The 23,654-nt window shown below is 56.9% G+C and overlaps 2 protein-coding genes across 4 annotated transcripts; one reads left to right on the top strand and one right to left on the bottom strand.

The window, feature by feature from the left end:
• The first annotated feature begins 382 nt into the window (after positions 1-382).
• SLC37A2 (solute carrier family 37 member 2) lies at positions 383-10,474 on the top strand. Of its 3 annotated transcripts, none has more exons than XM_082330682.1 (17): positions 383-443; positions 3,033-3,114; positions 3,203-3,290; positions 3,620-3,698; positions 3,902-4,037; positions 4,440-4,516; positions 4,600-4,766; positions 5,184-5,221; positions 5,460-5,642; positions 5,833-6,064; positions 6,574-6,659; positions 7,549-7,597; positions 7,879-7,952; positions 8,229-8,307; positions 8,399-8,496; positions 8,808-8,872; positions 10,214-10,474. In XM_082330682.1, the coding sequence occupies exons 1-17, from the start codon at positions 385-387 to the stop codon at positions 10,227-10,229; spliced, it is 1,608 nt and encodes a 535-aa protein (XP_082186808.1). In that variant the 5' UTR covers positions 383-384; the 3' UTR covers positions 10,230-10,474. The 3 variants fall into 3 exon arrangements, with proteins under 3 accessions (XP_082186808.1, XP_082186807.1, XP_082186806.1); XM_082330681.1 differs by lacking the exon at positions 10,214-10,474 and having other exon boundaries at positions 5,833-5,923; positions 6,002-6,064; positions 8,808-9,878; XM_082330680.1 differs by lacking the exon at positions 10,214-10,474 and having other exon boundaries at positions 8,808-9,878.
• On the bottom strand, positions 6,813-18,782 carry TMEM218 (transmembrane protein 218). Its single transcript, XM_082330688.1, has 8 exons — positions 18,660-18,782; positions 18,474-18,576; positions 15,503-15,992; positions 14,771-14,891; positions 13,022-13,171; positions 12,291-12,372; positions 11,375-11,549; positions 6,813-6,882 (listed from the first exon to the last, which is right to left on the bottom strand). Exons 1-3 carry the CDS (start codon positions 18,767-18,769, stop codon positions 15,858-15,860), a joined length of 348 nt encoding a protein of 115 aa, XP_082186814.1. The 5' UTR covers positions 18,770-18,782; the 3' UTR covers positions 6,813-6,882; positions 11,375-11,549; positions 12,291-12,372; positions 13,022-13,171; positions 14,771-14,891; positions 15,503-15,857.
• Positions 18,783-23,654: the final 4,872 nt, after the last annotated feature.

Here is a 23,654-nt window from a genome sequence, read left to right as displayed (position 1 = left end):
GGAGCGGGGTAAATAAACCCAAAAGCGGGGCTGGGGTGGCTCAGCCGTGCTTGGGGCCTCCAAGCCCTTTTGGGAGGTGATGGAAAAACGAGCGGAAAAGTTAAAATCAGCATTTTTCCGCTGGAAAAACAGCAGCGGGGGGAAACTCCCGGAGTCCGGCGGAGGAGAGGGGGCGGGGGCGACCCCCCCCCGCTGCCCGGTTTTGCTTTTTCCCTCTTCGGAGCCGGATTTTTAAGGCGATTTTTGTTTTCCCCGGGGGGGGAGGCGAGGGCTCCGCCGGGAAGGGGCCGGGGCCGGGGCGGGCCCGGGGCCGGGCGGGGCGGGGAGCGGCGGCCCCGCGGGGCGGTGAAAAGGAGCGGCCGGGGGGGGAGCGGCAGCTCCGCCATGAGGGCAGCGCTGGCCCCCGGCGTCCGCCTGCTCCGAGCCCTCCCCCGGGACAGCCGGTGAGCGGGGAGCCGGCACCGGGCTGGGGACCGGGCTGGGGATGGGACCGGCCCTGGGGAACCGGCACCGGGCTGGGGACGGGGACTGGGATGGAACCGGCACCGGGACGGGGACCGGGACGGGGACCGGCCCTGGGGGACCGGCACCGGGATGGGACCGGCACCGGGACGGGGACCAGGATGGGACCGGCCCTGGGGGACCGGCACCGGGATGGGGGCACCGGCACCGGGCTGGGACCGGCACCGGGACGGGGACCGGGATGGGACCGGCCCTGGGGAACCGGCACCGGGATGGGGACCAGGATGGGACCGGCACCGGGATGGGGACTGGCTCTGGGGGACCGGCACCGGGATGGGGACTGGCTCTGGGGGACCGGCACTGGGATGGGGAAACCGGCACGGGGATGGGGACGGGGACCGGGCTGGGACCGGCACCGGGCTGGGACCAGGACTGGAATGGGGGAACCGGCACCGGGACAGGGACCGAGATGGGGACCGGCCCTGGGGGACCGGCACCGGGATGGGGGAACTGGTACCGGGATGGGGTCACTCACCCGGAGACTGGCACCGGGATCAGGACCTGCCCTGGAACTGGGTCCCTTGCCCTGGGACGGGTACTGGGATGGGGTCACTTGCCCGGGGACTGGCACCGGGATCGGGACCTGCCCTGGACTGGGGTCGCTTGCCCGGGGACTGGCACCGGGATGGTGACAGGCCCTGGATCGGGGTCATTTGCCCAGGGACCGGTACCAGGATGGGGACCGGCCCTCGACCGGGGTCACTTGCCCGGTGACTGACACCGGACTGGAGGTCACTTGCCCAGGGACCAGCAGCGGGATGGGGACCGGCACCGGTATAGGGACTGGCATTAGGATAGGGACCGGGATGGGGACTGGCACTGGGATAGGGACCGGTCCTGGACCGGGGTCCCTCGCCTGGGGACCAGCACCGGGATAGGGACTGGCATCAGGATGGGGACCGGTACTGGGATAGGGTCACTCGCCCAGTGACTGACACCAGACTGGAGGTCACTTGCCCAGGGACCAGCACTGGGCTGGGAACTGGCCCTGAATCAGAGGTCACTGGCCCAGGGACCAGCATCGCCCCTCAGGCACTGGGTCCACTGTGAGACGGGCTCCAGCGCGGCACCAGCACCGAGCCCGGGGCTTTCGGCATCGCCCCGGCGCGGGGGACCCCCAAAACGGGCCGCAGCACCCGGCGAGCCTCGAGCCATCCCTCTGCACGCCCCGGGCCCTCAGAATTTGGCGGGATGCGGCCACCCCCCGTTTCCCTCCCTTTTGGCGCGGGGACGAGCCCGCTGCCCCTTTAATTCCATTTAATAGATTCATTTTGGGGCAGCCTGTTGCCAAACACCCCCTGTGCTTTTCCAGTTCCCTGCCAGAACATGAGGGGCCAAAAAAAACCTACAAAAACCAAGCATCCTCAGAAGTTTCTCTTCCCCTTCCCCGCCACGGCCTCTCCCCTCCCCTTGGAGCAGCCCCACAGCCAACAGCAATGATATTTTGGGGGGGGGGAGGAGTGTTTAATTTTTTAGGGTGAAAAGCAGCAATTTTTCAGCTGGGGCGCGGGGTGGGAGCCAGCGCCCCGGAGCGGAGAGCTGCCCTAGATTTGCAGGGTGGCTGTAATTGCTGCAGTTTGGGGAAGAAGTGAAACTGGGATGAGCTAAAACTGCAAAAAAGGCTTTTTTTTCTCTAAACTTGGAGCAACCCCGTGACACTTCTCGCTGCCGCAGCCGCCCCGACCGTCCCTATCCTCTGCGCCGACGCAAAACCCCCCTTCAGTGCAGGATGGGGCCCTCGGAGGTGCTCACCCCACTCCCGAGGGTGCTGCATCCCAGTTGGGATCCTCCAGGCTTCACCCATCGGCTTGGCTGGGAGCAGCATCCCCATTTTCCTGCCTTTTGCTCAAACTAAAGGGATAAAATCCTCGGGGCATTCCCCCCCCCCGCTTTTTTTTGTTTTTCCAGCTCATCTTTATTTACCACCGGCCGCAATGATGAATCAGCCGCCGTCTTGCGCCCTGTTTCCACCCGTGACGCGCTGGCTCACCCCGCCGTGTGCCGGGACGGCGGCTCCAGGAGGGGGAAACACCGCTTAGCGCTCCTCCCAAAGCTCAGCTTATCTTTTTAAGCTGCCTCCTAGGCTGTTTCGGGGGGGTGCCAGTCACCTCGGCTGAGCCGGTTCAGCTCACTGATCCGGCAGAACTGTCCCCGTTTCATGCCGAAGGGGTATTTTGCCAGGGAAACAAGCAGAAACAACCCCCTTTTTCCCCTTTTCCATGCGTTTCTGAGACCCCGCAGGTTAAATTGGGCCGGAGCTGCGTGTGCGCATCCAAAATCCACATCCCAAGTGGATTTAACCTGGCCCGGTGCTGGCTCTCATCCCCCTGATGTGGTATTTTTCTCTAAAAAGCATGAATTTTGCAGCGGGGAAAGAAGAACACAGCTACCGGCGAGGCTGGAGATGTCCGAGATGTCCCCGCCGGGCTGGGCTTTGCCCGCTGGGATGGTGACCGTGCCACCCACCCCTGTCCCCATCCCTGACCGCTCCGCTCGGTCTCTCCCCGCAGGTATCGGGGCCTGACGCTGGTGCTGACCTTTCTCTGCTACACCAGCTACCACCTCTCCCGAAAACCCATCAGCATCGTCAAGGTTAGCTCCAACCTCGCCCCCAACGGCGGGGAGAGGGGAAGCGGGGGGCCCCGAGCATCCCTGTTTCACCCCTTCGCTCTCCCCGCAGAGCCAACTGCACCCCAATTGCTCAGCGTTGGGGCCGAACCCCCGCAACAACTCCAACAGCAGCACGTGGTGCAGCTGGGCGCCCTTCGGTAAGGCTGAACCCCGCTCCGGTCACCCCAAAAACTTATCCTCGTGGAGACGGGGGTCCCCCTCGTGCCCTACGCCAGCAGGTTTTGGCAGGGGGTTGGCTCTTCGTTAGGCACCCAGAGGTAATTAAGCGGTGTGCGTCTGCCCTGTGCTCCCGGGCCAAAGGGCAGCGGCGGGTGGCGAAATCTGGACCGGGTCTCAACGCCGATGGCACCCGGCCACGCGCCGAGAACCCCCGCACCCCGGAGGGTTTTGGGGACGAGGACGAGATAGCGGGGAGGGAAAACAAGATGGGAGCCAGGCTGACGCGGCCCTAATGTTTCTTTTCCAGATGGAGACAACTACAAGGAGCTTTACGGGGCGCTGGATAACGCCTTCCTGGTGGCCTACGCCATCGGGATGTTTATCAGGTACTCAGGTCCTTTGCACCTTTTTTCCTCCATGCACCAGTTGGCACCAGTCTGCCGGGAAACTGGTTTCCATCGGGATGGGGTCGTGCTAACAGCAAAGTGCTGGGATCCGCTCGGGATTCAAGGACTGGCTCGGTGCGATAACGCCTGTCGGTGGCATCACCCGTGACAGCTCCTGTCCGCGCTCTTCCCTCTCTCCGCAGCGGCATTTTCGGGGAGCGCCTCCCCCTGCGCTACTACCTGTCGGGGGGGATGGTGCTGAGCGGGCTCTTCACCGCGCTCTTCGGCCTCGGTTACTTCTGGGACATCCACGTCCTCTGGTACTTCATCATCGTGCAGGTGCGGCCACACTGGAGGATGCCCAGGCTCTGGATTGTACCGTCACGGCCTCATCCCGGTTTTTTCGGTGGCCATCGGGGTGGCCCAGTTTCCGAGCGGAAGAACAGCGGGCATTTCCACTCCCCGCAAAACCCGGTCGTGGGCGCCGAAACCGGCGGGCGCGCCCGTCTTGCCAAACCAGCCGCCTGCCCTGCTCGGCAACACCAGCCGCTCCCAATTTAGCCACGGGAATGATGCAAACGGCTCCGGGATTGCCCCAGCAGGAAAAAAAAAAACCCAAACCGAGTGTTTTTTCGACAATTTTGGGATGGGGGTGGCTATTTTTGAGCCCGGCTACCACGGATGAAGTCGGTGCTTGCCGGGTGCCGACGCTGCCACGTGATGCTGCCTCTCTCTTGCCAGGTCTGCAACGGGCTGGTGCAGACGACCGGCTGGCCCGCCGTCGTGGCGTGCGTCGGGAACTGGTTCGGGAAGGGCAAGTGAGTGTTTCTCCGGCATGTCCCACCCCGCTCCTGGTCCCTGTTGGTCCCGGCGATGCCGACCCCGGCTCTGTCCCCGCCAGGAGAGGTTTGATCATGGGCATCTGGAACTCGCATACCTCCGTCGGCAACATCTTAGGGTCGCTCATCGCCGGCGTCTGGGTTTCCTCTGCCTGGGGTCTGTCCTTCATCGTGCCCGGCATCATCATCGGCGCCATGGGCATCATCTGCTTCTTCTTCCTCGTGGAGTGTGAGTGGTGCGATCCGGGCCACGGCAGATGCCTGGCCTAATGCCAAGATCAGCGGCACCGCAATTGTTCTCCTTACCCGTCTCCAAGTGTTTTTGGCAACCCCAAATCCTCATTTCCAAGCTTGTGGCAAGCAGGGATGGGGACCTGACCACCACGGAGAAGCTCAGCATCTTCTGGGGTCACCCCGGCGGGCTCAGCCCCTGTGCCGCTCGCTCCTCTCAGCCTGGCTTTCTAGGAAACATTTGGGAAGCCCTCTGGGATTTGATCAGGGGTTTTTCCTGCTGGGAGGGGGGTCACCGGAGATGCAGCCCAGCCCCGGGGGGTTCCCAGCCCCACGTTTCTCCCCCGCAGTGGGAGATGCCGAAGGAGGAGCAGGGCTGGTCCGGGCTCTCACGGGATCTCCTTCCTCCCTGCAGATCCCGAGGACGTCGGCTGCAGCCCCCCTCTGCATCACGTGAGTTGCGTCGGTTCCTACCAGGCTTGTCCTGGGCTGGGTGGTCGCTCAGTTTACAGCAAAACAACCGGGGCGTCAGGTCATAACGTCAGAAATTAAAGCAATGTTCGCTTATCGCAGAGGATGCTCGTTGCTATTCCAGTGTGAGCATCCCGTGGGTCGCATCCCGGCTGAAATCTGATGTTTCAGCCCCTTCCAGCAACCAGAGCCACATCTCCTGCCTTTGGCTTGCTTTTAGATGGCTTCTGACGAGGAGGATGCTGGAGGGGTGACCTCCACCGAGAAGGATCCCGAAGCGGTCACCTCCAACGAGGGGCCGCTGAGCATCTCGGGCCAGAGCAGCGCAGATCGCTCCGACAGCCCCAAGGAGCCAGCCGAGGAGCCCAAAGCCATCAGCTTCCTCGGGGCGCTCCGGATACCCGTGAGTCGTGAGATGCCCCTCGCATCGGGACGGGGATGGAGGAAGGAGCAAAGCCCAGGGGGGGTCACCCCATCCACGGGGTGCCCACAGGGTGGAAAACTGGGGAAAAACAACCCCACCATCCAGAGGAGGTTGGGAGAAGGAGGCTCCTCTGGGGTCTTCTCTCCTCTGAGGTCTTCTCTCCTCCCAGGGCGTGGTGGAGTTCTCCCTTTGCCTGCTCTTTGCCAAGCTGGTGAGCTACACCTTTCTCTACTGGCTGCCCCTCTATATCGTGAACGTGGGTGAGTTTTTGGGGACGGCGAGGCGGGAGCGAGCCTGGCAAGGGGAGCATCTCCTCACCCTTCCCCTCTCCCTCGCAGCTCATTTCGGTGCCAAGGAAGCCGGGGACCTGTCGACCCTCTTTGATGTCGGGGGCATTTTAGGTTTGTCACGTACCGGCGGGTGGATCGGGGAGGATTTGGGGGCAATCCTGGCCTTGAGGGAAAGTCCCCTCCCCGGGAGCGCTTTGCCGGTACCACCGTCTCTTTCCCCGGAGCACCGTAGCAAGGTTTATTCGGCAGCCGTAACACTCAGCAGGCAGCAAATGCCCCTCGCTTCTCTTTTGTCGGCCAAGCGCCCATCGCAACACATTTCCTTGGGTCTCGCTTGCTCAGGCTCTCCTTTTTCTTAGAGAAATAACCCATTTTTGCAAGCATGGAAGGGACCAGAGCTGTGTGCAGGTGTAGGGAAACCATCTGCAGGGAGAAAGCGGTGTGGATAAAGCAAAGCTCTTCGCTCTTGATATTACTACATGCAATCTTGGGGGCATCTCGCTGAAAAGATGGGGGATGAAAGCATCACAGCGCAGCATCCCATCGGATTTTGGGTTAAGCCAGGGCAAAGCTTTGCTGCTGGGGCGGCGCGATCCGATACCTGCGACTCCTTTTTGCAGGGGGGATTTTTGCCGGCCTCATCTCCGACTACACCGGCGGCAGAGCCACCACGTGCTGCGTGATGCTGGTCGTCGCCGCTCCCATGGTGCGTTGTCACGCGGCGGGGGGAGGAAAAAAACCCGGTCACGAGGGTTACCTCTCCTCCGGCTCCTTTGAGTCACGGCCGCCTTCCTCTTCCCAAGCGCCCGGGATGAGCTGGTCACGCGCTGGGCTGAGACAAGAGCTGGGATCGCTCCACGTGCCCAGATGGTTCCCGGGGTGGACATCCAGATCTGGGGGCTGGGAGGGGATCACGTAGTCCTCGACAGCTAAAAAAAAAAACAAACCCTTTAGGGGTGTTTTTTTCCTCCCTCCTGCCATAACCCCGCTCAGTCTTAAAGCCGGTCCAGCTTTCATCTCTTTGCTTTGCATCCCGAGAGCCCCTGTGCCGATGGCCTCCTGCTCCGCCGGCGCTTGGCTGGGACGTCCTTCCCAAGCACCTGCACAAAGCTCGTTTGGCTTTGCTGCCGCAAAAACACGGCTAATTAGCTGTAATCCAAGCCTGGCCGGCTCTGGGTCCTGAGCCTCTCCCCTCCAAATAAGCTGGAGTGCGCTGAAAAGCGGAGGCCGCATCACGTCCGCGTCCCCCGATAGCGCCGGCGGGGCAAATTACCGTCTGGCTTCAGCCGGCGGGGAGGCGCGCGAGCCTCGCCGGGCCATAAATCGCGGCAGCACCTCTGTTTGCCAGCTGCCAGGTATTTCATCTGGCAGGCAGTCAGCGGGATGCGGAGCCAAGGGCACGCTTGGCTCCCCGTCCCGGCTGGTGCTCTCCTCTTCAAACGCTGCGTAGAGGGGGGGGGTCTGCGAAGCTTGGCGCCGGCGATAATTCAGGTCCCCACCTTCTCCGTCCTGTCCCCGGGGTGCTGCTGCAAGGGAAACGCTTGGGAAAACAGCTGGAATAGCTGCAACTGGTTCATCTCGTGTCTCTTTTCCAGCTGTTCCTGTATAACCACGTCGGCCAGAACGGCATCGGCACATCGATAGGTAAGGAGCTCCTTGGTGCAGCCGAAGGGAGATGCTGCGGCCTTGCCTGCCTTTATTTCTCCTCTTGAGCCGGGCTCCCGGTCCAGGATTTGGGGGAGGGTGGCGCTGGATGAGCGCTCGCTGCCTGCTGGGTGGGATCTCCGGGGGAAAAGGGAGACGCACAGGAGACGGATGCGTGGGACAGCGATGTCTGCACGTGGGCCGGGACGACGTACCCGATGTCCTGCTGCTCCCTGCGCTTAAAAGAATTAATCTCTTCCCGGCCGTCTTGTTCTCTGTAGCCATGCTGATCGTCTGTGGTGCTCTGGTTAACGGGCCCTACGCGCTCATCACGACAGCGGTTTCGGCAGATTTGGTAAGAGGTGCACCTCGGACCCTGCCATGCTGCCCTCGCACACCCAAAGGCTGCTCCCTCTTTCCTGGCGGGATGTTTGCTGGGATTTTTTACCTTTTAGCTTTGTTTTCCAATGCCTGTGAAGCCCAGTGGAGAAGGGCAGGGCTCTCACACCTCTTCCCGTCCCCGGCTGGGTCCGATGCGTGGAAATTGCTGCCTGGGGTGTGAGCCCTCACGCTGGGAATTTCCCCCTGAAGCCGCTTTTCCTCCTCACGTTTTGCTCCTCCGTCCCTACAGGGAACGCATGAGTCTCTCAAAGGAAACGCCAAAGCCCTTTCTACCGTCACGGCCATCATCGACGGCACAGGATCCATAGGTCCGTACAACCGGGGGATGCCAAGCGCCCGTTTCCCCCGGTGCCGTGGTGCTGGGGGTCCTGACCTAACGTTCCTCGTGCGCCCTCGCAGGTGCCGCGCTAGGGCCGCTGCTCGCAGGGCTCATCTCCCCCACAGGCTGGAATAACGTCTTCTACATGTTGATAGCAGCTGACGTCTTGGCTTGCCTGGTAGGTCCCTCCGCAGCAGGAGTCGTTTTGCTTCCCTGGATATTCAAGGGCTCCCTTTTAGCTGCCCGCGGAGGGCAGGGATGCTCCTCGGGACACAGAGTGAATTGCAAAGCCCCGTATCCACTCCAAACCTTCGCCTCCATCCACTTGGCTTTTCCCAGCGCCCTCCTTCGCGCACGGTTTTAGCTCACGTGATCATTCCTAAGGAAGAGCCTTAAAATTTATCTCCTGGCGATAGAATCGCTCATGCCGAGGCTGGTGGCTGCAGAGCCGTCGGCCCCGTTGGCGATCCTCTGCCTTTCCTCTTGCAGCTCCTCGCTCGTGTGGTGGTCAAAGAGGTCCGCGGGTGGTGCGGCTGCATAGCAAGGAAGAGAGGGTATGTACGTACCGCCCCGGGGCGGCCTCCGGTCCCCCGATGCCAAAACATGGTATCGCTCCGGAAAGATGTTTGTTATCCCTTGCTGTCACTGCTGCATCTCCACGTGGGCATCCCGTCGGGCTTCGTGAGGCCGTCTGCCCGACGTCTCGCTCCTGGGGGCGCAAACAGACGGTTCCACCTCGAGGCAGGGCAGCACCCGGGGGGATTTTAGCCCTCACCGAACTCCCTCAGTGCTAAACACGCTGTCCTCGTGTCTTTGTAGCTCTAGCGTGCAGCTCACAGAGTCAGTGCTGGATGGGAAGTAGCTCGGTGTGAGTATCCCCGCTCGAGCCCCCAGGATTAAATGCAAATGCAAGCCTGATTCGCCACGATTTCGAGTTTCGCTTGGCAGGCTCAGCCTAGAAACAGCCGCTCTGCTGATAATTTAAGGGCCGCGATCGAGGGGTTTTGGGCATCAAAGGATCAAATCGCGATGGCCAGGGATGAGAGTGCAGACGGGCGGGTGGGCAGCAAGTCCTTGCCTCTCTGACGTATGAGACGTTAGCCCAATTAGCAAAACATTGATTAATGCACTTGAAAGAGCTGAATTTATAGGCCCACCCGTGCTAATGAGCTTGATTACACAGAGTGCGGGCTCGCTAATCAAATCCGTGGCCAAATCACTGCACCGAGGGTGTAAATAATCTTCAAATCAGCACTGGCCCGTCGCCGATTGCCACCGAAGCCCCGCCGCGAGCACCGAGGGGGACGGGGCCGCAGCCAGTCCCGGTGATGGGGGGGTCGGACCCCGCCACGAGCGTTCGGTCCTTTCTATCTTGTGTTTGCAGGTGAAAGACCGATAGTCTGGGCCTCGCGCTGCGGTAAGTGCGGCCCAAACCTCCTTCTCTGGCTGCCGGTGGAGGGCTCTTGCGCTCCGCTCTCCTGCGCCGGGGCTGGTTAGGGCCAGGATCGTCCTGGCCGGGTCAGCACCATCTCTGTTTGCACCAAAAATCTGGCTGTTTTGTGCTGGGGGAAGCAGCTGGCTCGGTTTGTGGAAATACCGCAACGCCTTTGAGGGCTTTGGGGAGCGCATTGTCTCCGGAGCAGCTTGCAGAGAGGAGGTGGAAACACCGGGCTGGTTTTTTGCGGATGTTTCAGCTTTGGCTGGAGACAAAACGGTGGCCGGATCTCCTCCTCGCGCCTGCTTCTCCTCCGGGCTCGCAGTGCAGATGGGGCTGGGGTTTCCCGGCAGAGCCGTTTTCCCTTTCCATCTCTCCGGCAGCACCGTGGCACCTCGTTGATCCCAACGCTTGCCAAACGGTGCCCGCTGCACTCAGCCGCTCACTTCTCTCCCCGCAGGTTTAAGGAGTTTTGACGTGCCTCCCGCCAGCCGCCGCGAGCCGAGAGGCCCGGAGGGAGGAGAGAGGCTGGGGCACGCCGGGAGCGTGTTCGTCTCGGCAGAGCCGAGGCACGGCCTCAGACACGGCCCCGCGGGCTCCTATCGCCACCGTGGGTTTGCTTCGGAAGGAGGCAGCGGCAAGGAGCAGTCCAAGGGCCCCGGCCGACCGGTTTACTGGGCCGAATCTTCGCCGTCAACCGTTTTATTAATAAAACCTGTGAAACCCGTGTTGCTGCTCCATGCTGTTCCCTGGTGGGGCTCGGCCACGTCTGCGTGAACCTGGGGTCCGCAATCGCGCCCCTCTTCTTGTTTTTTTTTCCCCGTGCCTCTTGTTTGCAAGCCTGCCCCATCCCGGCACTTGGTATTTTGGGATTTTGGAGCAGGAGGACTGCCCCAAATCACGTTAGGCGCTGCCTCGCTGACAAAGCACTGCTTGTTCTACGTAAAGAACATTCCCAGGCTTTTCACTGAGCCCAAATTAACCTGGTTTTGCTCCTCATCTCATCTCACTGCAAAAAAAAACCCCAAACCCAACCCAAACCAGCATTTTTCCTGATTGTTACGATCCCGAATTTGTATCCTTTAGCCCCAAAAGGGCCTGTAGCCACGCATCAGCCCCTGCGCCACGGCAAACAGCTGCTCGCACACCGTGGCCGCTCTCAGTCCGGCGCGGGCGGCTGACGGTCTTTGTTAGACGCCTCCTAATTAGGAGGAGCCGTGCGACAGGCGCCCAGGGGCTGGCTCCCCAGGGCAGAGGTGGGTCTGGGAGGCCCCAGCAGCGTCGCTTGATTAAGGGGGGGGCCAGCTGTGAGCTCATGAGGGGGCGCCCCGACTTTGATGTGCGAGGAACCGGGGTGCACGGGGCGTTTGGGAGCCGCGGGCTGCGTTTCCCAGCCTGCTCGCCATCGAGGCGTTGCGCCCCGGCTCCGCGGCCAGGGGAGAGCTGCGCCGGGTAGCCGGGGCTGCGTTTATGCCCGGTATAAATCTCAACTCTAATTGAGTTCACCTCTTTGGATCTTAACCCAAGGAGAAAACATCTGGGCCTGATGTGATTTTATTAAGTGCTGATTTCATCAGTGAAGGGGAAAAAAAAAAAGGAAAAAAAAAAAAAAGAAGGAAACCTGCAGGCCAGTTGGATCAGCTCCCTGGAAGCCCCTGGAGCGGCACGGGGGGGCACAGGCAACTCGGAGAGCGGCAGCCGCCTGTTCGAGGTGGCGATGGTCTTCGGTCCCCTCCACGCTGACGCCCGGGAGCGAGCGGAGATGCTCGATGGGGCTTTGCAAACTCACTGGTTGCCTGGGTGAGAAAGCAGGAGAAACGATGGAGCCGGCAGAGAAAAGCAAAATCCCCAAATTGCCCTTTTTCCCAGGGAAATAACCCCACCCCGAGGCAAACCCCGAGGAGCCATAGGGAGAGGCGTCACGACAGCGTCCATCCTCAGCAGAGACGAAGGGCTGACAGCGCAGCATCCCCCGGCTGCACGGCTCCAGGCGAACGCGGCCTCTGACGGTGCAAAGGTCGACACCGCCGGTGAAGATGCCAGGTGCCGGGCTGAGAACGGTTATTTTGGTGCCCGTGTGACCGAGCTTAAGTGCCATCCACCTCGCGGAGGAGGACAGGAGGGCTTGAAATACATTTTCGAGCACAAACCCTGACACACACAGGGGCTTGCTGCAAAAGCAGGTTGGTTTTGGGGTTTTTTTTCCCTTTCTTCCCTTTTTTCCCCCCACCTCCTGCCTGTTCTTTCAGCTGCTCATAGTTTTTCCGGGACAAATTTAGGCCTGGGCCCCGTTCCGCTCGTGTTTGGAAAGTCTGAGCAGCTTTGGCTGCACTGCTGGGAGCAAGGAGAAAGGGCAGACGGCCCACGGCAGTTTTAAACTTTAAAAAAAAAAAAATAAGGAGCCAAATGCCAAAGAAAACCCCAGATCTTGCTGAGATTTCGGAGCTCGGGAAGGCAGCGGGGGATCCCTTGGGTTTGCCCCAGCCAAGGACTGTTTAAATCGAGCCGAGCTCCTCCGGGAGAAGTCTGCAACTCACCTCGTCTCGTTCCTCCGCCGCCGGAGCAGGGGCCGCCGCTTTCCCCCCCCCAGGAGAGCACGAACACGCGTCCGCTGCCGTCCTGCGGATGGGGGAAAAAAAAACCATCGCGCTTGAAATGAGCTCGTTAGGAGCCCGTTCGGTAAATGCAGAGCCTGGGTGTTTTTCTATAGGCAACACCACGGCCCCCACGGCGGCGATACCGTTTCGGCTGAGCTTTGCCAGGAGGCAGCCTGGGAAGGGGTCGCACGGCTTTTGGAAGAACGTATTTTGGAGGAACGCCGTCGGTCTGCCGAGCTGCTGTGAAGGTGAAGAGGTGGCTGGGGCACGGTCCGTAATTACCTATGCAAGGAGCAGCCGGCGAATGCTGAAGGGCTTTTTAATTAGCAGCCAAAGGCGAAGCGGGATTCAACAGCAGGGAAGCTGAAGTCAGCAAAGTCAAGGTGGAAATAAGAGGCCAGCTTTTACCAGTGAGGGTAATTAAGTGCCGGCAGAGCGCGGCACGAGGCGTGAGGAATTGCCGTCATTCAAGGACCTTAAATCAAGGAGAGGAGTTTCTCCTGCAGACGCTTGCTCTCCCGCCATCCCCGCTCCGGCACTGCTCGCCACCCGGCCTCGGGCAGGAGGGAGCAGCGACGAGCTGGGTACCGGCACTCTGGAGCGGGAGCATCCCTGCTCCTTTCTAAAGAGCCAGGCAGGGAATTTAGCGCGGAAAAGGGCTGTTTTCCCACCTGACCCAAAAGCAGTTCGGCCACGCTCTTCCTGGTGTGCGCGATATCTCGTGCAAACATCCCTTTTGGCACGGTGGGTTTCTCTCTCGCTGGGATTTAGTGGGATTTTTTGCCTGCTCCTCGGGAAACGGAGCACCCGGTGCTCCCACCCTGCAGGAGGAAAGTTGGGATCGTTTGCTCGCAGTTTTGGGAAAAAGCTGGGCCGGAGCAGGGCTCCTTGGCTATAACATCTCCCAAGTTCCCAACACCTTCGCCAGCGACGGAGAGGTTGGGATTTAAGCCAGACCCGCCCTCCCGCTACACATTAATTGCAAAAAAAAATAAAAAATGATCAGGGTGCTAGACGGAGGCGGGTGCGCTAGCGAGAGCTTATCCTCCAGGAGCTGAAGGTTTAGGTGGGGGATGGCAGCAAAAAAAAAAAAAAAAAAAAATCACCATTTGGGGCCGGTTGGAAAGCAGCTCTGGCTCATACCAATTCCTTGACGCGCTCTTTCCTTTTCCCAAAAATAAACAGGAACCGTCTGGAAAGCCCCTGCGTGGGGAGGAGCAGAATTGCCCAGAATAAATAAATACAGGGAGAGAGCCCAGGTTGAGTTCATCCAGCCGGTCGATCCCCGCTGCCGAGGGAAGGATGAGGATGGAGCTTGAAATGGCTTTGGGGGGAGGGCGAGAGCACATGGGGCTCTTTCCCCAATTAGCGGGATTTTTGGGAAAGTGCCGAAATGGCCTCCTCGCGCAAGAGCCACCGCGTCCCTCCCGCAGTGTGGCTTTCCGCTCTCCCCCAAATAGCCCCCGCACGATGAGCCTTTTGACCAATTTTAGTTACAAACCGATTAAGGGGACAGAAAAAGCAAATATTTTGGGTTTATTTACAGCGTGAAACTGGAAGAAGATTCGCATTTCTGCTTTTAGGGTTGGGTTTTTTAGTGCCCCAGCTGCTTTTGCCACAGTTTCCCCATTCGTCGGACTTGAAAAACGCTGCCGTCTCCGGCTGGCACCGTTCGCCGCCGTGGCCTCACTGAGCTGCACGAGCACAGGGAATAAAGACACGGCAGGCGCGGAGCCGGAGCAAGCCGCAAGACTAACTTCGTGTTCATAAATGTTATTAAGATGATGAATTAAATATGAATTTTGTGTCAGGCGTAACTTCAAAAGCACCAAGAGACCCGATGCGCTTGTGTTGCATAAATGCTCGGCGTGTTCCTTAACACGATAGTTCGACTCCCTTGGACATAGGCTTCGGGAGAGGAAGGGATTGAGCGTTTACGCGCCTCGAAAAGCGGATACGCCCCTCTCCTCTGCCTTTTTTTTTGAAATGTGCTTACACATTTTGAGCCGACCGAGTCAGGGCTCTTGGGTGCTGGAGCATTTTCTGCATCGTCTCCGAGCCCGCTAGCTCTGCCTTATTAATCTTTCATGTCCTGATAGCGATATTTTGTGACTGACAGCTGGCAGGACAGGGCTGGAAGAAGCCAGCTGGTTCTTTTATTCACCATTCACCATCAAAATGAAAAAAAGGCCAGAAAAAATCTCTAAAATGGGGGAAAAAAAACCCAAACTGTACAAGAGCTATGAGTTTCTGGCCCTCAGGTTTTTGGCTATATTGCCCCTGAACACAGCTCTGGGCTGCGGCACCGGCTGGAGCTCAGCTTTAACCTCACAGCAATACTCGCTGCCCTCTCAACCATGAAAGGCTGAGCCGCTTCATCCCTCCGGGGCTGGCAAAACGCGAGCTGCGACATAACTCACCTCACCCAGCTACCGCAGGGCAGCTGTGGGAACCTCTCCCCGGCGCAGCGTGGATGCCAAAGGCTCCTTCCCTGCTCCGAGAGGCTCACGCAATGCTCCAGGCCGCTGAAACGCTTTTCTCCTGCAAGGAAGTGGAAAGCCTTGTGAGTTTTCATGTAAGAAAATAAACCATCGCCACAGTTAAGACAGGGCAAAGCAGTAATTAGTGCTAGTCAAGTACAGACACCCAGCCTGCGTAAGCCGCTGCTAGCAGCAGATTGATTTGCAGCACGGGCAGGAGATGGAGGTATCTGACCTCTGGCGGGGCTGTCTCCCTCCGTTTCCATGAAAAAATACGGAGATAAATGGGATTGGACCCCATCGCTGCTGCTGGAAAAACATAAAAAGTGTTTTTTTCACCCCAACAGGAAAGGTATTGGAGTCAACTATCAGCTTCAGGCAGCATTCTGCGCTAGCACGAGCAACGGTTTTATATTTTAGGGTATCAGAAACCATGAACCTTCGGCTCCCCGCCCCAGGATGGCGACAGCCCAAGGGACCATCCCCAACAATCCGCAACCACACGCTGAATTTCAAAAAAAAAAAAAAAAAAAAGCCACCCAACAACTGCCAAAAAAGCCGTTTTCAGAGACGCTGTCACCAAAGGGTGGCAAAAGAGAATAAATAAAGACTGAGTCAAGAGTTTCTCAGAAAGTTTTATTAAACTAAGTTGAAAAAGAAACGATAACAAACCATCTCTTGGGGATAACGGTAAAAAACCATCTCGGCTCAGTTCAATTCATTGAATCGAGTGTAGTATAAAGTGCATGGGTTTCAACTCTCCTGTAAAAGAGGAAAGAAGAGGGAGGTTAAAGCACTTTTGCAGTTTCCAGAGTCCCTGGAGAGGAAGGCGCTCATGCTCAGTCCAAATTTTGCTTTCGAAGATGAAAGACGCAGCGCTGGGTGCAGGCGATGCACTTCGCTTGCTTCGCCGGCTCTTTCTGAGCTCGGAAAAACCTCCAGAACAGTCTCCTGGTCTCCCTTCCCTGGTTTCTTGCCATGAAAATGGGATTTTTCTCTTCGCGGGGATTGCTGCCTCTGGCTGCCGCTAGCTGCTGGGGAGCGGTTTGGCGTACATCGGCTCCATGAGGTGGTAAATCAGGAGCAGGAACAGGCACGCAAGTAAAACCAGGCTCATCACTGCCAGGAGGACAAAGCGGCCGATAAAGAAGGTGTCCACGATCTGCGGAGAGCAGAAAAGAAAACCCACAACACACGTTACCGCCTTGATCTGCTCCAGGAGCCTGGAGGGAGCACACCGTGTCCTGGAAAAAGAGGACTGTCCGAGAAAATCACCCCAGGAGGAAAACCTTTGGTGTTCCCCCAGATTTCTCCCCTCGCTTTTCATTCCTGACATGGATGCTCCCTGTGGGAAGCGGGGTGTGCGATAAATGATTGAAAGAAGAATCCCTTTCCTCTGAAAAAAGCCGCTCGTGGGAAAGCTAATGTGGAGGAAAAGAGTGGCACAGTGCTGAGCACAGGGAAGAAACACGAGTCAAAACCTGCAGCAGCTCTCCCCGGCCACAAACCTCCCAGTGCTGCACGGAACCGCGCACAATTCTTCCCTTTTAGAAGGGAAACGGGGGGAAAAGAACAAAAAAGATTAAAAAAAAAGAAGATACAGCGGCAAGGCAAGACACAATGAGAAGCCAGCCGTGAGAAGCCTGGTTATGAAATGATCCTCTCGGCTCCCAAGACTACCCCAGAGCTTCGCTCACCCCCGGCTCCGTTTTCTGAAACGCATTAGCACATGCTCAGCCTTGGTGTTGCTGCAGAAAGAGTCTCTTGCGAGCGACGCGTTGGCTCCTTCTGCATGTTTCACTTTTTAATTAGCCAATTAGCAGAGTTTCGGTGAAGAAAGCCCAGGTCATGTATTATTGATAGTCAGGGCAGGTCCAGTCCAATTGAAGATCCAAAAAAAAAAAAAAAGCTTTCCATTTCTGTTGGCCTCCCGGGCACACACACGCACTCGGCTGCCCTTCATCTCGCTTCCAACCTTTACACGAGCAGGTCCCACGCAAGGCAGAGAAAAGAAAAAAAAAAAAAAAAAAAAAACTTACAAGGATCTTTAGTAGCGATTTACGCAGATCAAGATCTAGAAGAGCAATAATTAATGTGCATTAATAATAGAATAGAGGAAACGGCACCTAAAATGCCACAAAACTTTGTGTATTCAAAGCTCAAAGAGCTCCGAGAAAGCTCGAGATAGCAGCTGAGGCAGCGGTCGTGCAGGCAGCCCAAAATCAGGGAGATCCCTGCCCCTGACAACACAGACAAGGGGCTGTCCAAAAACACAGATGGCTCCATGCTTGAGCATGGCAATAACCTACAAGAGAGCCAAAACGCAGTTACTGGGCTTTAAAATCCAAAACAGAGCTGGGGGAAAGTGAAAGGCTGCAGAATTAGAGGGAAAATGATCAAAACTACCCGCCATGTGGCTATCGGCGTGCTCCAAGGCGTGTCGGAAGATGGAGGCAGGCGGGAGCACAGAGAGCCAGGACCAAGGTGGGAAAAGGGATGGCAGAGGGGGAGCAGAAGCTGCTCGAGCTCAGGGCTGGGAGGGATAAAAGATTCCTGCACAGAGCCCCTTGGGCCTGGGGATGGGAGAATGGGAGCTAAAACCCACCGGTCACGGATAACTGTGTGTAAATAAGGGATTTCGTTAAGGAAATAAATAGATCCCTGCTCTGCGTGTGACACAGCCTGCACCAACGGGAGCCCGTGCCGGAGCAGGAGCCGCAGGAGACCGAAAAGGCAGCACAGGGCCATCCCTGAGGGAAAGGCCCATCCCCAGGGCTTCAGGGCAGCAGGTGGGGCCATCCCTGAAGGAAAGGCCCATCCCTGGGGCCTCAGGGCAGCTGCTGGGGCCAACTCTGAGGTACAAGCCTGTCCCTGGACTCCATCCCTGAGGGAAAGGCCCATCCCCGGAGCCTCTGGGTGGCCCTTGGAGCCTTCCCTGAGGTAAAGGCCCATCCCCGGGGCCTCAGGGCAGCAGCTGGGGCCTGCCCTGAGGGAAAGGCCCAGCGCTGGGGCCTCAGGGCAGCAGCTGGGGCCATCCCTGAGGGAAAGACTCATCCCTGGGGCTTCTGGGCAGCCCTTGGAGCCTTCCCTGAGGTAAAGGACCATCCCCAGGGCCTCAAGGTGGCCCTTGGGTCCCATCCCTGAGGGAAAGGCCCATCCCTGGGGTGTCTAGGCGGCAGCTGGAGCCTTCCCTGAGGTAAAGGCCCATCCCCAGGGCCTCAGGGTAGCAGCTGGGGCCCATCCCTGGGGCCCCAGGGCAGCTGCTGGGGCCTGCCCTGAGGGAAAGGCCCAGCCCTGGGGCCTCAAGGCGGCAGTTGGGGCCTGCCCTGAGGGAAAGGCCCAGCCCTGGGGCCTCAAGGCGGCAGTTGGGGCCATCCCTGAGGTAAAGGCCCATCCCCACGGCCTCAGGGCAGCCCTTGGAGCCTTCCCTGAGGTAAAAGGCCATCCCCGGGGCCTCAGGGCAGCAGCTGGGGCCATCCCTGAGGGAAAGACCCATCCCTGGGGGCTCAAGGTGACCCTTGGGTCCCACCCCTGAGGGAAAGGCCCATCCCCGGGGCCTCAGGGCCGCCCCGGGGCCTTCCCTGAGGTAACATCCCGCCGCCCCTGGGCCCGCACGGCCACGCAGGCCGTGGCATGGGCTCACCTCATCGACGGCGGCCGCGGCCGGCCGCTCCTCCTCCCGGGGGAAGAGCAGCAGCGCGGCGCTGAGGATGGCGGCTCCCAGCGTCACCAGCACCACGGCGAACCTGCGGGGAGAGGCCTCAGCACCGGGCCCGCCCTGATCCCATCCCACCCCCCCCGCCGCCACCGCCCCTTCCCCGCCGCTCACCGGGCCCGGCCGGCGGCGCGGGAGAGCGCCAGGCAGAGCAGCAGGGCCAGGCCCCAAAGCAGCTGCAGCAGCAGCACGCCCGGCCCCAGGCCCAGCGCCATGCCCGCCATGCCGCCCCGCCGTCTGCCGCTTCCCCCTAGCAACCGCGCCGCGCCGCAGCGGACCAGCCAATCAGCACCGCCCGACGCTCCCCCTACGCTTTCTATTGGCTGCGGGGCGGAGCGCGGGGGTGGGGCCGTGGCTTTTCCCGCGCTGCGAGGGGCGGGGGCGCGCCACTGGGCCCCGCGTACCCCGCTCTATTGCCGGCGGCATTCCCGGCTCTCCCGGCGGCAAGGAGCTCTCAGGAGCCTCCTCCAGCCGCTGCCCCTCCCCTCGACTGGGCCCCCCCATCCCAGTCCTGGGAAGTGCTCCCGGTGGAACGGGAATTTTCCGCCCCGCTCCCGTTGCAGGGGGGTCGGTGCTTAATTAACCCAGCGGTGCTTGGTGCTTAGGCTGTGCCACCGGCTGTGGCCACCAGCCAGGTTCTACCCACCCCCCTGAAGGGTTTGAGCAAGGTCTTGACCCCCAAACCCCTGAAATTTAACTGCCCACACCCATAAAATATTTAGGGCCAAAATCGGGCAGATTTGGTTAATATAAACACGGCTGGATAAGTTTTGCACTGCTGTGGGACAGCCTCATCGGGGGTCGAGGGCCTCCGAGCCAAGCCAAGGAGGTTTGTCAATGCCTCGAGCATCCTTTAAGACCAAGACGAGAGGGATTCCCATTTAAAACCCATTTTTATGCCTGTTTTTAGATCCCGTTTCTTCCCCATCGCATCTCGCCCGTCAGATGGTGTGGTGTGATGGGCGACTTTATGCCGGTACTCGCGGTTCGTCTACCAGTTAACCCAAAAAAAGTAAGTACGTTGATACATTCAGTTTTTCCTCTCAACTACTTGAAGTCTGATGATACCTCGACTGCATAAAATGTCACGTAACTGTTGTTTTCTTCCTGTCACTTCTTTCAATGGGAGGAATAAAACGGTGATTAATTATGCTGCGCTGCACCGGCCTGCCTTTTCCTGCGATGAAATCAAAGTCGCCAGCGTGACATCAACCAGTTCAGCAAGCAGAGCGCAAACCGTCTCCGACACCTGCCTTTACTTGGCATCGAGTAGGAACCGCCTGCCAACATATTAAAAGCGTATGTTTGATAGCAAACTCCTTCCCGCACTGTCTCGTGCCGTTAATCCCACCAGAAAGGTTTTTTTTTTCCTCTACAAACCCCACGTTGGCGATGTCCATCTTCGCCACCATTTTCCCAGCCCTTCTCTTCCGTTATTCCCTGTGCTTCTTGCGCCTGTTGGCAATCAGAAATGATAAATTTGTTCTCATTGTTTGAGAATCTCCCTTTGCTTTTCTCTGTTTTCCCTTTTATTTGCATTTTTGGACCCCGGTAGTTTGTAAAACCCCAAATTTCTTCATCGCTCTGTTTTCATAGAGACCCTTCTCTTTCTGCCATTCCTCTTCCATCCTTTGGCTTTCCATCTAAAAGTGATCGGTTTTGTCCATCAGCCAATGAGGCCCTTCCTTTAATGAATTTTCCCTTCTACCTCTTTTCTGCAGCTTTAACAACGGCATCTTTAACCCGTTCCTGTATCGACTGGGTCTTTTTACTCTTTATTATCGCCTTTATCTCCTCTTGGTGCTGCCTGGTAGTTTCTTGATGCCGGCAATACCGATGTTAAGCAAGTCCAAGAGGCTGCAGCAGAGAGCTTGAACCAGCCAGCTGTTGAACCCACTGCTGGACCACGCCACGTCCCTGATATTTGGCCAGAGGTCGAAGAATAAATCTGATTTATGCCCCAGCAACCACATCCAGCAGCCAGGTTTTAGCCATGTTGCTTGTTGGTTTTAATCCCCTTTGTTGTATCTGGCATAGTTGAGCTCAAGCTCTAAGATTTGGCAATGAAATGATGCCCAGCATCCCAACGCGCTCCAAAATATCCCGATAATATTCGTTTATATGGCACATATGATGTTGCAGCAGGTTTCTTTGAGCACAATGGAGGCAAGCTATAAATCCACAGCTAAGGAATTGGGAGAAGGTACCAGGGAAAACAAACCTCGTCGGTGCTATATTTCCAAGCACAACCTTCCTTAGAAATTTCTTCAACCCATCTGCGATGAAACACATCATCCTAAACACCTTCTTCTCTATCTCAGCCTCCTCCCGGCATCAGAAATGCCTCGACGGAGATTTGCCTTACGGGATTGCTCTGGCAGCTGGTCAGATGAATGGAAAGATTAGATTTTATGGCCGAAGAATAATTTATTGCTGTCCTAAAATGAGGGGTTTTTTCCCAGCTTTTACCTGCTGGGATTTGGTGTCATTTACTGCTTGTGTCAGAGTTGCATTACACCTGTGGAAAAAAAAAAAAACACACAGAAAGGTGGGAAAAAGCAATGCTGAATATAAAATGTGAATTAAAAAATGTAGGAAAGAAGCAGAAATGGAGGATTTTCACGTTGTTTGCAGTGATTGCATGACTCTGGGAGAAACTTCATATTTGTGGTGGTTTTTTCCAGGATAACAGCTGACATAGGGATGTCTGCAGATCCGAGTTTCTCCGAGGCTTTCGACTTGTATCCAAACCCTTGCTCTGGGCAGGACGCATCAAGCTGATGACAAATGATGTGGTAACGATTAATTCCAGGTCCAACATATTTGATATTAATAATCTAGGTACTGTAAAGCCTTTACTGGCAAGGCTCTCAAGCGATACCATGCTTTACGTGGTAAATAAGGAGAAGTGGAGTCATCTGGATGCTGTTGGATGTTCACAGCTCAGCAAAACCCAATGCAAAGAATTTATTGGAACACAAATAATTCAGGTGATCGCTGATGGATGGGAGATGCTGTCCTGCCCAGGAACGATTTGAAGGATGCTTCATCACTGTGGGTGATTTTTCCCAAGGAAAAGATTGCGGCATTTCTTGGCAAAGACATGAAAAAATCCTGATGTTGGAATTGGACAAAACTGGCTTGGCAGAGAGACGCAATTAGCGCCGAGGTTAATCAAACGCTTGGCCCAGGAGGACGGAGAGGTCACCTTGCTTCAAGGGCTGCAAGGCAGGATCAGATGGATCAAAGCTCTTTTGTAAGATGCCGCTCGAGGAGCAGCCCCCAGAAACGGGGCGGGTTTGGGTCAAGATGGCCTTTTTTGGGTTAAAAACTACAAATCCCCCATGCCTGGCTCATCCCAGTGGCCAAAATGACCAACATGATCTAATATCAAATGATATTAAATGGTCAAACTCTTGGTGGCGGAGTTGGAAGCACGGGGGGAACTGATTTAAAACTCTTTGCGCAGTCGTAAAACTTGCAGTTTTACAGCTGGAGCTCCCCGACACTCCAATATTAGAATTAAAAAGAAACAGGCGTCGATGCAAGCAAGAAAATATTCTGCTCCTGATTTAAAGACTAGCGAATTGCTAAATATTTTTATTAGCGGCAAATTTGCAGCTTGCTGGAACTAATTTCACGCCCGGTAGATATGGAGCTTAAGCTGGGGATGGCGTTAAATTACTCTCTTGTAAAGGTATTTAAGCCTTATGATGGGGATGCCGTTAGATGGTGGGGACCTGGCTGGGGACCCCCTTTTTGGGGGTGGCTCCTTGTGGATTGGGAGCCCTTTGGGAGCCCGGGGATGGCGGCCGGGGAAAGCCAAACTCTTGTAGCCTTGGTACAAACCCATCGTTTCCCCTCCAGGTGTGATAGGAACCACCAAACCCCCTCATTTGCATAAATTTGCTTACGGAGGTTTGCTGCAGACCGGCACAGGAGTGGGATGGTCGCGGGACCCCGGGATCCTCCAGCCTGGAAAGATGCTATTTGTATTTTTGGGGTGTTTTTGAAGTATATCAGAGATTATTTAGGATATCCAGGGTTTAATTGATTTAATTAATTTTTTTATTCATTTAATTGATTTTAAAAATTTATTTAAGTGATTTTAATTTTTTTAAATTGATTTTTTTATTTAGGATAAATTGATTTAAGAGACGGGTAAAGGCAGGCACAGCTGGACTCCCGAGTGCCGCTTGCCCTCTGTGCCCGTTATTTCCACATTTTTGTCGGCCGGAGGTTTTATGCCTCGGAGACAGTTTTCCAGCCGGAATCCCTCCGTCCTCCTTCTGCAAAGCCTCTGGGTGCACTGGGAACCACCCAGCTTAATGCAGTGGGAAAAACCCATCCCGTTTCGGTTTGCCCGGATACAAACCGGGACAGGTGCAAGGATGGGGTCAGAGGATGCGGAGCCCGAGAAAGCAAAGCGAAGGCGTCGAGAGGATCCAATTACCCCTCTAAAAATACCTCCGGGAGGGTGGCGGTGGTAAACAAGAGCTATTTAAATCCCCCGGTCCACTTTCTGCGATGGAAATACATGAGGTTAAATAGTTCTCCCCGACTTCTCGGAGGACGCGTATGGCTGAGAAGTGCTACGTTGCCCTTTTCCGAAGAGCAATCCCTAAGAAAAGAAAGTTAAAATAATAGCAGAGGGTTTGTAATGGCTCCGGTGGGGATACGGCTCGCTCTCGCAGGAACCCACTTCGGATTATCTTTCTTTTGCTGATGGCGGAAATCAATTTTAATCGTCCTGACGGGAAATGAGGATGTAAGACTTCAAACAGAACAAATCCTGCCACGTTCAAAACATAATAAAATGGGATATGAAGTCACTTTTAAAATTAAAAAAAAAAAATCCATCCCAGCAAGAGGAGATGCCTCTAAAAGCCCAAAAAGGCCCTGGTTGGTGGGAGGTAGAGGAGCGAAAGCATTTCCCATGGTGGGATGAGTGGGACCCCAACCGAGAAGTACTTGGAGAAGGTGAACGGAGGAAGACGAGGTGTCTCCGTCATCACCCATTATGGTTCAAAATGCTCCTGAGTGGGAGGAAGTTGGTCGTTTTTTGGTTTTGGTGACTTATACTCAATGCGATTTTAATTCAGTCTGGTA

Source organism: Platalea leucorodia (genome assembly GCF_965183815.1).
Source record: "Platalea leucorodia genome assembly, chromosome: 20".
Taxonomy (NCBI): Eukaryota; Metazoa; Chordata; class Aves; order Pelecaniformes; family Threskiornithidae; genus Platalea; species Platalea leucorodia.
The sequence above is the reverse complement of the archived record's forward strand: the minus strand, read 5'-3'. Positions and strand labels throughout refer to the sequence as shown.